General features: G+C 36.6%; 1 protein-coding gene across 6 annotated transcripts in view; it reads left to right on the plus strand.

The window, feature by feature from the left end:
* The window catches only part of col12a1a (collagen, type XII, alpha 1a), a 63,672-nt gene that overhangs the window by 27,505 nt on the left and 20,747 nt on the right, over positions 1 to 15,420 (plus strand). For 5 of the 6 annotated variants that reach the window (XM_008399532.3, XM_008399529.3, XM_008399530.3 and 2 more), the window contains 15 exons: positions 135 to 280; positions 732 to 861; positions 965 to 1,101; positions 3,396 to 3,525; positions 3,621 to 3,760; positions 3,861 to 3,993; positions 4,182 to 4,205; positions 5,781 to 5,920; positions 10,052 to 10,181; positions 10,274 to 10,413; positions 10,499 to 10,628; positions 12,604 to 12,746; positions 14,075 to 14,204; positions 14,528 to 14,670; positions 14,807 to 14,936. In XM_008399532.3, the coding sequence (XP_008397754.2) occupies positions 135 to 280; positions 732 to 861; positions 965 to 1,101; positions 3,396 to 3,525; positions 3,621 to 3,760; positions 3,861 to 3,993; positions 4,182 to 4,205; positions 5,781 to 5,920; positions 10,052 to 10,181; positions 10,274 to 10,413; positions 10,499 to 10,628; positions 12,604 to 12,746; positions 14,075 to 14,204; positions 14,528 to 14,670; positions 14,807 to 14,936 (1,926 nt within the window). The remainder of the gene's footprint in view (positions 1 to 134; positions 281 to 731; positions 862 to 964; positions 1,102 to 3,395; positions 3,526 to 3,620; positions 3,761 to 3,860; positions 3,994 to 4,181; positions 4,206 to 5,780; positions 5,921 to 10,051; positions 10,182 to 10,273; positions 10,414 to 10,498; positions 10,629 to 12,603; positions 12,747 to 14,074; positions 14,205 to 14,527; positions 14,671 to 14,806; positions 14,937 to 15,420) is intronic. The other variant, XM_008399531.3, reaches the window with a different exon arrangement.

The raw sequence follows: 15,420 nt of genomic DNA on the forward strand, positions 1-15,420 counted from the left end.
ATGTAAAAATGATAAATTAAATACAGATAAATTAAACCATCTGCAAATGCAGAGTGTACTTAAATGCAAGTATTGTCTGCATGGATGCATAAACAAAGTGGTTTCATTCTTTACGCCTTTTTTTTCTTCTACAGTGCCTCTGAGTGCTGTGAGGAGGATGGACATTTACGATGAACAGACAACCACCATGCGAGTCAGGTGGGAAAAGGTGCAGGGTGCCACTGGGTACATGCTGCTCTACAGCGCCATCAATGCCACTCAACCCAGCATTGAGCAGGAGGTAACGCAGACACTACACTAAGAATGCATCCTGTTGGCACCAGAAAGAAATAGCAGCCATATTTTAAGTGCTACCAAACTGAAAAAAATGTGAAGACATTTTAAATGGCAACAGCAAATCATATTTATTACGAATAAAATTCCTGAAAACTGAGAGAATAATTACTTTGTACAAGTCAGTGTTATTTTTTCCATCGCATTGTTAAGCTGACAAGAAAACATAGAGGGACATTGTTAGTCACAAAGGGGTGTATTAACTGTGAGCTCACCCTGCACAGGGAACATCAGGATTTGTTCATGAAGTGTCAAACCCAGTGGGTGAAAACCAGATTCAACAGATGTCTTTAAAACTTAAGACTTTTCTCACTAGCCCCATGCACATCTGTGTCTTTTAGAGTCATTCACTTCCTCTCTGACCTTTCAGTTGTTTGTTTGGTTTGGTTGCCTTGTAGCTGAGAGTTGGAGCAGGTACAGCTGATGTCCAGCTGGTGAGGTTACTCCCCAACACAGCCTACACACTCTCCCTCTTTGCCCTCTACGGAGAAACAGCAAGTGAACCACTGACCCAGCAGGGTGTCACCAGTATGTAGTTACTCTTGCACCAGAATAATTTAATTATTTTGAAGAATTTAAGGTTGCGATAGTGTTAGCAATGTTAAACTGACCTCGAGTGTTTGTTGTTCAGAGCCCATGCCGCCTGCAGGTGAACTGAGAGTTCGTGATGTGACCCACAGCACCATGGTGCTGTACTGGGATGCTGCTCCTGGAGCTGTTCGTAAATATATCATCACCTACAAAGCTGAAGAAGGAGAGGCTAAAGAAGTGGGTTTGTTTCCAGTTTTGTCAGATTTACTTTAAATAGAAGCAATAAAACAGAAGCAAAATCGACTTTTTTACAGTTATTTCTCCAAGGAAAAAAAAAAAAGATAAAATATTGGTATCTATATAACACAACACAAAAATGTGCTGAGATTTTCAGTCTGGCTGTGCAATAGAAATATCCAATCAATTAGTATACAGTCTCTAGGCAAGAGCCTGGATGGATATGCATACATGTACATATTTAGATTTTTAACCAGTGAGTGTTTCTTTATGACTGCAGTTATCTCATTTCTAAAATTAAATTTTAGAAAAAAAAAAAAGAGAACATTCATAAGGATTAGCCAGTTAGTTTTAACAGAGGATGTCCAATTGTGATAATCATCCTTAATTTAAATGTTTTTTTTCTCTACGATTTTTTTGCAACAAAGTTTTTTCATGAGGTTATGGGCAATTAGTACCTTAATCAGTATTAGCAAACTCTTGCCGCCTCCTTTAAATCCAGATTTGGAGCTCAATGAGGTAAGGGTAACTGCTAGACAAACATTCACTTAAATTGCTATAATATTTCATTTTGCTTTTATTAATATTTCACGTTCTCAGTTACCAAGAGGAGAAAAACTTTACATGTACAAGTTTCACCAGGAAGATGGTTTATGGATCACCACTTCCTGCCTCAATTTCCTGTGTAAATAATAACAACTTCTACAACGTCTCCCTGTTAGCAGAGCTAGTTGTAAATGCTAAGACTAGTTAACATGACCACTGGTGAATGCTTTTCCTGTAACTGTGTCCATAAGCACCTTTAACAGCCCATTCATGAGGATGATTGACAGCATTAAGACGCTCCTCCTGGCTCTGATTGGTTGTTTCTGGTCAGGAGTGATTAATTTCTGTAGATGGCAATAGCAGCACAGCTTGATAAAAAGCTTGATCTTTTTACAGATGATCTGTTTCATATTATACTGTAACCACATGGTGATAGTTTTAAAAAAATATGTAAAAATCTTTGTTGTTTGCTTACTTTTAAACCTTTAACAGAAGCTCATTTGATACTTACCTTTAGTAGCATTTTATGCCTTTAATGCTTCCCTTTGACTATTTTTAACACTTGATATTACAAATGCATATGAGGTATTTTGTGGGATTTCATGTGTCTGTAGACCAGGGCAAAATAAAATCACTTATTGTTTCAATCTCTTATTGAGCAATCAGTGCCTCCTCAGAGAAAACAGTGTTTGTGGTTCCTGTCCTTTACTTCTGTCTCAATAAAAACCTAAGCAAGATGTTTTACCAGTGCCGTACTGTCTTTGCATTGCTTGTCATCTGTTAGGGCTATTAGGCTCAAAGGTGATGAATTTATTTAGATTGTTTTCTACGGATACTTTATTATTCTGGCTAAGCCACTGTAATGGAGTCAGCAGATGGTTGGTCGGACATTTGGGAATTTTCTGTGGCCCAGCGAAAGGATTATGAAAATATCAGAATTCGATTTTGCAGGAATTAACATTTGGTTATCGTGGACAAATAGTTTATGGATACATGTCTCCTTTTGGGAGTTCTTGGGCAAGAGCAGCAAAACCTTTGGTCTGCATTTTGCTTCATCCTCAGCCATAAATCAGATGGAGGTGATCCTTGAAGCTCCAGTGGTAAAAGCACACATGTGAAAGTGGCTGCAAAGCTTGAGGATATGTGTGATAGAAGCCAGTGACAGTGTGCCACTTGAAAAGCAAACTGCAGGACAAATTGTTCCCTCATGAAGCCTTCAGCATTCCTTTTATGGACCTGAGAGACAATCCTAGTTCCAGTTCAGGCAAACATATAGCTGCTGTTAATGGATATCAGTTTCGCTACAGCTAGTTATATACATTGAAGATGATACTTTGGAAGTTAAGTGCTACTTTGAAACCTGGAAGTATTTATTTTATTAGCCTAGTAAAAACCAGTGCATGTTCTCTAGCTTGACAGTCCTGGTGTAGGTTATATCATAACATTTTTGTTGCTTTTATGTTGTATTGTAATTTTCTGGGAAACAAAATTATGGCTTTTAATTTACTTTAAGAGATCTTCCAAATTAACAAAAATAAATCCTTGAAATTTATCATTATTTCAAGGATTAAATAATAATAAATTATTATTTATCATTAAATAATAATAAATTATTTTATCATTATAAAATAATGATAAAATATTTATCATTTAGTTTTACTTTGTAAAACTGAATAATTTAACTTTTTGATACTATTATAATTTATTGAGATGCACATGTATTTACCCATCCTGTATGTTTTTCTTAGCTTGAAGTGGGAGGAAGGGTGATAGAGAAACAACTGGAGAACCTGCTCTCACAGACTGAGTACACTTTAGCCGTCACGCCAATTTATGACGAGGGAGCTGGGCAGCCGATGACTGGATCTGCAATCACAGGTATGAACGATAACCACTCTGTCATTGAGAACATTGTGTAAGGAGAACAGATTCCAGATGTAATAAAACTGTATAATTTTTTGTTTTCATTCCAGATGTGGTTCCAGCACCAAAGAACCTGGAGTTCTCGGAAGTTACCCAGACCAGCTTCAGAGCAACCTGGGAGCACGGGGCTCCTGATGTTGCTCTGTACCGCATTTCATGGTCTAAGAAAGGAGAAGGCCAATTCCTAGATGTAAGAAATTCTTGAGCTGAATTTTATTTTCCAAGCTTTCGTTCTTTGACTCTGGCTCGGAGATTGTCTTCATGCAGATTTTGATTGTTTTTCTGATCAGGCCATTCTGAACAATGATGAGACAACTCACGTCATGGAGAACCTGGAGCCAGACACACCATACGACGTGCGTGTGACTGCAATTTACCCAGATGAGTCAGAGAGCGAAGATCTGATGGGCACTGAGAGGACATGTAAGACTCTTGACTTAAAAGCGATGTTATGAAGTATTGCGTACAATTATTACATTTTTACTTGACTAACTAATTTCTTCCTTGGACTTTGATCAAAGGTTAGAAAAAAAACTGAAGTTTTTTGTATCTCCATTAAGAAATAAGCCTATGAAAATAGACATCATGCCTTTCTATTTCTGCCTCTGTAGTGCCCAAGGATGGTACTAGACCACGTAAGTATGTTTGCGGTAAAACAAAAGGATGCTTTTTCTCCATTCCAAAAGCATGTTTTATTACTTCATCCAGTCATCAGAACCGTTTTTCATTGGACTACTTTCATTTCATCATCAAGGCCAGTCCATAACCCATCCGCTGCTCCAACCGCGCTGCAGCTGTGTCAGTGTGGTGTTACTGTTTTTGTCTGTCTTTGTATTTTACCAAACGACCATGCTTCACTTCCATGACTTGGTCGGGTTCAGTGGCTGAAGATGGATTTCCACCATGCATGTCTGGCAATGTAGAGATTTTGACCCTTGTTTTTTTATGTCCATTTCATCACTCATCCCCTTCCCATTCATCTATCTATTCATCCATCAATTCATCTCTCCATGTATTAATTGCATTATGAGTTCATCTGTCATCATCATCATCATCATCATCATCCTCATTATCATCATCATTCCATTGGCGCTGAAAAGGATCCATCCCTTCTTGAGAAAAGACAAATCCCTCAGGAATGTCTTTTCCTCTTTAAAGTTGCAGTCCTTCTTAGTTAACAGCTACTTAGTAATTTCCCAGGTTTGATTTACTAAAATAAAGATTTTAATGACAAATGACTAATTAACTAGAAAGAACTGAAATGTTGAACATGCCCTTGCTACACTAGGAAGGACTATGACTTTAAATATATAAGACTAAACGTATGGCTACTGCTTTTACTGCAGGTGCATTTCAATACATTAGAATATCATCGAAAACAGTTTTCGAAAACATCGAAAACTGGTTTATTGAAAACATATTTTAATAAACCAGTTCAACTGTGGACGTCACATTATATAGATTCATTGCACACGCAGGGAGATATTGCAAAAATTTGTTTCTGAAAGTTAAGGCAAAAATGTAATTACTAAAGAAGCTGTCCGAAATTGAAAGTTAAGTAGGAAGACAAAGTGTGGTTGAAAAAAGTTTCACAAGAAATAATAATGGCTATAGTCTCCAGCGGATTGTGAAGGAAAACCCAAGTTTATTGAGAAATTAACTGTAGTCAGTATTTCCATAGCTATATGTATCTAAGTCATGAGCTGCAATTGTTGCATCATTTGTGTTAAACCACTCCTGAACCAGAAACTATAAATGAAGCCTCTTATCTAGCCAAAGGAGAAAAGTAAAAGTAATTTTGCATTTCCTTTGTAAATCAAGACTCCACTAATAAAATACCTTGGGCTCCCTAAGTATCTCAGCAAAGCACTAATACATGCAAGGGACCCTGACAAAGTATTCAATTAATTTACTTTAGAAAACAGCAACATACTTTCAGAAAGCCAACATTTCTGTATTGACAGCCTCTTTGTGTATTAGTCTTATATCATTTTTAACAATCTTTTGTCTTTTTATTAGCTGCAAGCAAAATTCACAGAAATAAACTTTTGAAACATGTCCCTTTGTGTATAATGAATCAATACATTCATCTTTTTTTTTATTGCTTAACTCTTTGATGACATTGTAATTTATTGAGAGACACTTGTATTTGTAACAGATGTTGATGTGGCTATAACAGTGATAAATGTGGGTGCTTGTATGCTTTTCAGTGCCAAGAGCACCTCCCACCAACTTAGTGGTGTACAATGAAACCACCACCACTCTGAACGCCAGGTGGACTCCACCTACGGGCCGTGTCCAGAACTACAAGATCACTTACGTCCCCACGGCTGGAGGCAGGAGTCAGACTGTAAGTCCTGATGCTATCGTTGATTCGGTACAAGGTGTTTTTAAACAGTAGAGTTAAAGGGCTACTTCAAAAACCTGCAGGTTATAGAGAGTAACACACCACAATAAAGATCTCAATAATTTATTCACTTTGAGACAAACTTTGTGTAGATTTTCCTCTACATATATAATTTTTTAGCCATCATTGCCAATCTTAAACTTTAAATGTAGTATGTTTAACTATCATAACTGTGTTTCTTTATCTTATTGGATCTTGGTTTTGATTTCATAAGTCATCCAACAGACTTTTCTCATGCCTTTTACAGTCTGTAAAAATTGTTTCTGCCTCACAAGTGTTGCCACTAAATGCAATATCTGTAAATCTACAACTCTGCTTATGGTATTCATTATTTGGTTCATTGTGATTCAAATCACTTTCTGTCTCATACTACCCACCATTGAAGGTCTTTCTCTGATTATGCAATTATTGGCAGCTTTCCAAAAAGTACAAAAGTCTTTTTGGATTGCAGATGCAGAGTTGGTTTCAATTTACTGTCACATTTGTCACTGCTTTCAAAAGCAAGACTTCAAAACAGAAACAAAAAAAACCATTATACTTCAGTTGCATGCATGCTCACACGCTACTCACAGACTGACAGTAAAATGAATTAGATGTGAAGCAAACTAAGTCTAGCGCCGAATGTTCCATCCAACTTTGATTACAGTGTCTCTCCCCCACCACTTCACTTCAGTTGAATGGAAGAGCTTGGATAAGACAGTTACGGTTTCAATTTCTATGTTAAGGTTAAGTAAATACAGTCCCTATATTTTACACAGTACGAGTTTTGCGTGAATAAAGCTACTCTCAAAATTTAGTAGACTTCATGACAACTTAAACTTTCTGGAATAATTTCTCATCTTGCACCCAAGCTTGGTAACATTTTATGAGCATCCCACTTTTACCTAGTGTTTGCTTTGAAATTGACTGTGAAATTTAGTGATATGTTACTTTTACAATGTCTTCTATTATTATTTTCCATACTAAAGCTAGAGATTAAAGCAGTATATTACAGCCGTAGTCTATAAGTGAGCCCAAGTTGATAAAAAAAAAAAAAAGATCTGCTTGTTCATTTGATCATAAATCACAAAGTAGATTAAAGTGTTCCAGCTGCAGCCGCTCTGACCATGAACGCATTTCCACCATCCCAGCAGGGTGACGCCCCGCCTCCAGGCGCCATGTGCTGTGCTTCGTTACTGATCACATGAATATTTTTCAGGGCAGACAGAGCGTCTGCATGGCGTCTCATTATACTAAATAATTTTATTATTGGGTCAGTGAAACAATTTCTAAGTAGCATTTATGTTGATTGCAATGGGAATTATTTGTCTTAAAGTTGGGATGCTACTAATGTGAAGTTTTTTCGGCAGTCATGTGTAATCTGTTTTAGCTGGTGAGCAAAATGTGGATACTACTGTCAAAGGCTTTGCTGAAGTGTTATTTTCGTCACACTGCATTTTCTAGCACAATTGAAACACAATGCAATATTATCATAAAATTAGCACCAATAGAGAAAGTAATCTTTTTGCTTGAGTTTCTTTTCAACTGCTAACATATATTTTCCTACAAAGGTCATTGTTGACTAAATAACTAAAATATGGGTCAGTCTTGTTTTTGTAAACCGAGACCAACAATCCAGTACAATTGACAGCTGGCAAGATGAGGTATTTGCTTGTTTCAAAAAGCGGCACTGTGCTTTGTTCCCATGCTGTCCTACTTTAGTTTTTTTTTTTTTTTTAAGTCATTGCTCTTAGTTTTATGCATTATTGCTCTTAGTCATTGCTCTCAGTTTTATGTGGTTTTGCCAACATATTTTTTTTTCAAACGTGTTAAATTTTATGTTTTGTTTTTTTTTCTTTCTGGCAACCACTCTGAACAAGTAAAACTCTGTGAAATGCTTGAATGTTTAAACAGCACGAGAAACGTAATGAAAATGAGAAAACCTTTTCCTCGTTAAGCCCTGAACTTTTTTTTAGCGGTTCCATTTAACCAAAAAAAAAAACCTCTCTGAACTGATGTCTCTCGGGCATTATTAAAATCTTGTCATTTGACAAACTGACCAATAAAGTTCAACCACATGATTTTTATGATGCTGATTTTATCCTTGATTTTAGTTGCACTGTGTAGCACTTTAGGATTTTTGCTAATGAAAAGTGCGGTACAAATTAAATTGATTATTATTATTAAGGACCAAAAAGCATGACCAGTAAAGGGTTTATATCCAAGAATATCATATTTTTTATAGTGCTTGCCTTACTATGCAAAACGTTCATATTTAAATGCATTATTATTTACATCATGTGCAATCGTAATGCCGGTGTAATTTGCCAAGGGTTTATCATGCTTCAAATCATATCAAAAGTTCTGCACACACACGTGGCTCTCCAAAGGCTTCCCAATGGTTTGCTTTTTATTTCTTCTTACTAACTACATTTATGACAGCAGGCAGAGGAAATATTTTTGCTTTAGTACCAAACAACTTATAATTAAACTGGTCATCTAGATTTTATCACACTTAGAGGCAGATAAACATTTGGAAGCTCTCACTTTGGACTCAGCATAATCCACTTGATTCACTGTCTGGATTTTAAGATTTGAAGCAGTCCCAAAGAGTTTTGAGAATTTTAACCTGCTGCAAAGATGTTTTTCAGGAAATGAATCATGAGTTTATGTTTGTGAAAACTGACAGTTCCAAACTAATTAAACTTGTGACCATCTGTTTTTCGTCATTGCTGATAAAAGATTAAGCAACTCACTTAAAAGGCTGTGAATGTTTTGCCGCTGATGTCATGGATGACAAAAATACAGACAGGATTTAGCTGTATACCAGTGAGCACTTTAATGTCCATATTTTCAAATACCTTTAGAACTGATTTTTTGTTGACAATTGTAAGGCAGAGGCAGTATAGTAACTACACTTTCAGAGTTGATGAACATCTGAAGATTTTCAAAGACTTTGTTTTGTGGAAGCAGGAATTATTTCTTTATTTGTTCGCAATGAGACAAGACCAAAGTGAATATCACCTATCTTAAAAACACTCCAATCTCAAGTTTTACTAAGTAGTTTATATATATATGCAACTGTTAGTGACAATAAACTATTTGGAGTGTAATGGTACATATCTTCATATCAAAAATATCAGGTGTAGTCATGTTGGTTGGAACTGAATGAATACAGATAGTATATTTATGTGCTGAATTAAGTGCGCAATTCATCACTCTGGACAGGAACAAAATGATCAGAGCTGCATGTAAACATCACTGGTCATATCAAAACAACTACAAAGAGATTTGCAACTGTTCTTAGATATGGGCACATTCTTATTCAAATGTTTCAAACATTTCAAGTGGTTAAATTGGTCAAGCACAACTTCATTCTTTGACTTTATTCTACAAAGAGAGCAGTGCTAGCTTTGCTAAATATTATTGCTGCCTACATTCACAAAACCTTTACCAACTTCGAAGCTTTTATTTCTGTCAGATATGGGCTCAGTTGCACTGAATCTGCCCCCCCCTCCTGAAAAATGTGAATTGTATGTATTTATGAAAATAACGACACGCATAATGCATTCCAAATAGTCCTTGGATATATTATTAACGTGCAGTCTAACAATGCAATGATGATATATTGTGCTGATGTTACTGAGAGCCAACATCGGTGCAAACAGGAGGCTGCAAATATAGTTATTCAAACAGAGAAACGGCAGCAGTTGCTTTAAAAATAAATGCGAGTTTTTGCACAATAATTTTTACTGCAAGTAAAATATCCAGAATGAAAGTGAAATTTAATTTAATTTTATTTTATTTTTTACCGTTCTTGCTAATAAATCTGATCTAACTTCATGTAATCACCAACAGCTTCATTGAGGACGTGTTCAGAGTTGTAATATTAGCAAAAATACCTACTTATCCATTTTTAAAGGAGTGAGAGGTTGGTGAGAGAAAATTCGTGATCACGCAGTATTGTGAAGTGTTACAAACACACCAGACAGCTCAGGGCTATAACTGTGAAGGACAAAAGCATTATGTCATGAAACAGCATCTCAAACTTTGAATATCTCATGACTTACTTATTGTCTACGCTCTCCCAACTAGACCCAGGTGGGCGGGAAAAAGACCAATGTCCTGCTTCCCAAGCTGACCCCTGACACAGAGTACTCAATTAGCGTTGCTGCAATTTACGCCACCGGAGTCAGCAGGGACCTTAATGGAATTGGAAAGACCAGTAAGTAATTTATCATTTTGGAGCTTGTATGAGCCAAAACATTGGGAAGTACTTCTGCTATACTAAACATTTTGTTGTTTATCGTGTGAAAGAACCTCTGGGTGGTGTTAGAAACTTGAGAGTAACAGACCCCACTACCAGCACATTGAACGTCCTGTGGGAGCCAGCTGAGGGAAGTGTGCGTCAGTACAGGATCTACTACGTCCCTGCAGCTGGAGGAAGTGAAGAAATGGTAAGAAGGAATTAAAAATGACTACATGTTCTTATAACATTTTCACACCACTTTTCAAAGCTTAGCGTGTTGTGTTTCTGTGTAGGTCCAAGTTCCAGGAAGCACGTACAACACGGTTCTAAAGAATCTGGATTCTGATACAGTTTACACTGTATCTGTGGTTCCAATTTATGCTACTGGAGATGGACTTCGTTTGTCTGAGAACGGGAAAACATGTAAGTATGAAGCGAGAGTATAAATTACATTTGGTCCAGATGTATAAAGCAGAAATGGTAATCGCCTTTAAAAACAGCATGCAGTGTTTGGAAAAGCTTGCATAATGCCAGTGGGATTGTATTACTGATTCAGAAATCCATTCATGTCTGTCCAGAGTGAACTCGCTAGCCTCAATTTCTGGCCTGCTCATCCCAAATGTCCAGATTCTTCAATGAGTTTGCCAGCTTTAACTACTTTCATCACCCAAATTTTTGATAACCAAAACCAGTCCATTCAAACTTAATTACTTTCTAAGGACACATAAAATTAACATTACTTGTTATGGAGAACATGTGGAATAGCAAAAAAAGATGAGAGGGTTCTGCTTGGTGAGAACTTTGACTAAGAGCAGAAATTTTCCAGTTTCTCCCACAGTTAAACCACCAAGCTATGCTGGGAATGAGTCAGCATTTTGTGGGGTGATTGCGTAGGAAAGCATTCCTCTGGCCTGGCAGTGTTAAAAAGGGGTCTCCTCTGTCTTTACCGTAATAATAATAATTTATAGGCTGGAAGAAAGAATAGTGGTCAGGATAATGGAATGACCTAAGAATGGGGGAAGGATGTGTTGAGTGTGTGGCCTTTCCTTTTAGGAAAAACTAACAAGGAATAAATGAAAGGGTGGCATTATGCATTCTGTGACTCTCAGTTCACTTGGCATGGGTCATGCTCCTTGCATGTCACGTTTACCCTGTGTTTCCCTCCTACAGTCATGGCCCGTTGTAGTTTGTGGCTTTTTTTAGTGGTTTATGTTCAACCATACCTTATGAATTCATGCATAAATTCAGAGTTAAATTACATGTATCGTATTTTGTTAATAAGTCTATTCTAAAACAGTATGTAAAGGATGATTTATTTTCTTTCCAACTGCACAATCTCTATTGCATATTGGAAAAGAATCAGGAGATCTTTGTACATATTGCTGTGCACATATTTGAAATGAATGCAAATTAATCAACAGTTCAGATAAAGATTGCAAGAATCAATGGGAACATGTAATGAAGAATAAAATAATTTATCAATAAAACAGATCTACTCAGTGAACATTATGGAGAGCCAAAAGTGACAAAACATAAATAAATAGATACATGAGTAAATAATCATAAATAGGTCTAGCTTTTTAAAATACTGGATCTTAATGTATCATATTTTATGTGAGCCTATCTTATATTCTAAGGAATGGTTAACTGTTTGAAATGGTTTCAATGAGGTCATGATATGATGTTATTGCTAAGATGACATTTGACATTTTTGCAAATAAGAAATCTCTCTGATGTTTAAGGAGGGAGTTTTTCTCTACAACTTTTCCTAATTTTACCAACTTTTGCATGATTCACTATCTAGCTGGATCCTGCACTTGTTTATTTGTTTATAATGATCTCCACTAGCCATTGCCGTGACAATGGCTAGTCTTCCTGGGGTTCACATAAGAGACATCATGTGCAATGATTCCAATTATTTGAGTAAAACATTAACAGGAGATTATTGTTTGCGTTCTGCCTGTGTTTTCCCATAAATTTATATGGTTATTAGAGGGTGCAGTGCGGAGACTAAAACATCTGCTTTAGGTTTGGGGAACGTAGGCTTCACACAGGGCTGCGCCTTTCATTAACCTTTAGGGCACTGACAGGAAGTGTCCCATTGATAGAGGTATTGTTATATAATGACTTAAACATGCCTCTGTTGGTTGCTTGGGATAATAGTTTCTATTTTATTGAAAAAAATTGGATAGAACTTTCCTCCGGCTATGAATAAATTTGGTATGGACCTGGTTATAAAAACTCTGATGAAAAGTGACAGCGCTAGCCAGGAGATTCACAAAGAAGTCATTTGTTGGAATCACAAACAGCTAGTGCTCTCTTACCCTAACATTTCCTATCTTATCTCTGTTTCTACCTCAAACCATCTTGCGTCCCTCCAATGTTTATGGATCGGCAGTGGAGCGGAGTCCAGTCAGGAACATTAAGGTCTTCAACCCGACAACCAACACTTTGAATGTTCGCTGGGAGGCAGCCACAGGTCCAGTCCAACAGTACAGGGTGGTCTATGCTCCTCTGATTGGTACCAGACCTTCTGAGTCAGTGAGTGTCAATCATCCATTCAGTAAATATGTATCATATTTCCTTTTTGTGTTCCAGAGATATTATGTTATTCATGCAGTGCTTTAGATCAATGCTGTTATTTAAGATTAATGGGCCAATGTGGGCCTTATCCAGTGGTTTTTGGACCAAAATCTTCTGTTCACCATATGTTACATTATACTGTTAAATTAAGTGGGTCTGTTTATCAGATGAATGCGAGAATTGTCCATGAGCATAATTACTGCCAGCTGAATTCTTTCCTGTGTCTACCTACTAAAGCCTTAACATTAAACCTTTTTATTAAACCAGCAGTTCTTTAATTGTATTTCCTGCTGTGTACATAAAATATGCCATATGTCATAAGAGCGACTACACCTTCATGTGAAAAGGATCTATAAACGTTTTAACAACCAATCGGTTTTTTTATTGAAAGCTTCCACCCTTCCTAAGTCTTTAAATTTTCAATTGCTCATATTGTAATGACCTGATAGTCAATTAAAAACTGTATTCTTCATATTAGCACATTCATGAAATGCTAAGACCTTTTGCATGACTAGCATCACTGATGTATATTAGATTAAATACACTTTATTGTCCCCATTTGCATAAAAAAATATAGTAATATTACACTACAACAGCCATATTGCACACAGTATTATAAAGCACCACGATTTGTTTGGGCTTATCTCAGATTATTAATTAGACTGACACTAACATGAATACATGAAGATTTATATCATTTGGTGTTACATTTAATTATCAACAACCCGAAACTGCGATGAAGAGGGTGATTTGGGTCAGCATGGATAGCTTTAGCCTTCCTTGTTACTTTGCTAAAGATGTGGGAGCTCTAGCAGACTTATCCCCATCATTTTGCTGCACATCCTTACAACACTGTTTAGTCTTTGCTTATATTTCAGGATATGTTGGTGGCAATGTGGCCTTTTATTGGCCTACTTCAAGTAAAACTCCAGCTGGAGATTTATAGCTTTAATTATCTGCTTTACTGGTGTAAGCCAGAGCATTCCTTGTCCTTTTACAGACACCCTAATAGGTGTTTTCTCTCTTTCATTCTTATATTAGCAGATGATTTTCCCCCTATATAATTCGTATCTCACAAACAGATAACTTTGATTGTAATGTACATTATTAAGAACTAATATGTCTGCTATTGACCTTCTGTTCAGTTTGGAAATGAGACAGACACATAAATTTTGAACTTGCATTCAAAATTCAAAATAATAAATAAATAAATGAAAAAAAATAAATAAAAAAATAAATAAATAAAAAAAAAATAAAAAAATTATGTTTGTTTTTTTTCTGATCAGATTTTGGTGCCAGGCACCACCACCACAGCTCTGCTGACACAACTGCTCCCAGATACCGACTATAACGTTGCCGTTGTTGCCTTGTACAGCGATGGAGAAGGTCCTGCTGTTAGTGATGATGGAAAGACACGTAAGTTCCTGAGATCAGCTGTTAAATGACAACATTTGCATGATGCAACAAGTTTAAGAAGCGATTCGTTCTGCCTTCTCCCTATTTTGCTGCCAAGGACCTCCAGCTTCTTGTTATCATTTGAAGTGGACTTGGTTTCATGAACGTCTTTCAGTCATTTGGGCATTTTCTAAAAGATACTACGAAAACCTTATAAAGTCTTAATAAAAAACACTTTAAATAACTCCAAGAAAGTCTGATCCCTTTAAAAAATGGTTTAGTGTTTGAGATGTTCACAACTCCTGACCCCTGCACCTTTCTCCCGTCCTGTTTTGTATCCACAGTGCCCCGAGGTGGCCCAAGAAACATGCGTGTATATGACCCCACTACCACCACTCTTTCTGTTAGCTGGGAACATGCAGAAGGTCCAGTCATGCAATATCGCATCGCTTACGCCCCAACTACAGGAGACCCTATTGAGGAATATGTGAGAATCTTACCTCTTTGTATTTTCCACTTTAATCTTTTGAAATGAAATATATAGCTGAATACATAGCGGTGTATACTGTAGCTTTGAATAACGAGAAGCTTTTTATAATATAATATTGTCTTTTGTGCTGCAGACTTCAGTTCAAGGCAACAGAAACAATGTGATCCTCCAGAACTTGGATCCAGACACACCATACAACATTAAAGTGACTGCCATCTACGCTGACGGACCAGGAGGAGAGTTGGAAGGAAATGGACGCACAGGTACAGACTCCTTTGGGGTCCCATTCGCTTTATAAGAGTTAAAGTTATTATTGTACTACTGTACACATACAATCACTATTGAAAAAGAAACAATGTGTATTATTATACAGTACATCTTATCAAAAATTGATTACGCAACCTTTCATAAGTGCAAAAAATACCTAAAGGTCTTGTGGGAGACCGTTAGGTGTTGCTCCACTTGCAGAGATTTAATACTTTTAGTTCTGGTCATTCTATTGGCCAATTTCTCTTCTTAAATGACCAAGACATTATTGCTTATAATATATAATTAGGCCACATTAATATAATTATTAATGATTTATTTATTTAATGGAGCAGAACTTACCATAACATGTTGTAATGCTTCCCTAACTCCCATAACTCAAATGTCATAATGACCTTCAGACTATAGCACAGTAATTACATTGCTGATATATCATATGCTTATATACTTTGGAATTTGAGGCTTTTGCCCCTTAGTGAA

Source organism: Poecilia reticulata, chromosome 22 (assembly GCF_904066995.2).
Source record: "Poecilia reticulata chromosome 22, P_reticulata-male-v2, whole genome shotgun sequence".
In the NCBI taxonomy this organism is placed as follows: Eukaryota; Metazoa; Chordata; class Actinopteri; order Cyprinodontiformes; family Poeciliidae; genus Poecilia; species Poecilia reticulata.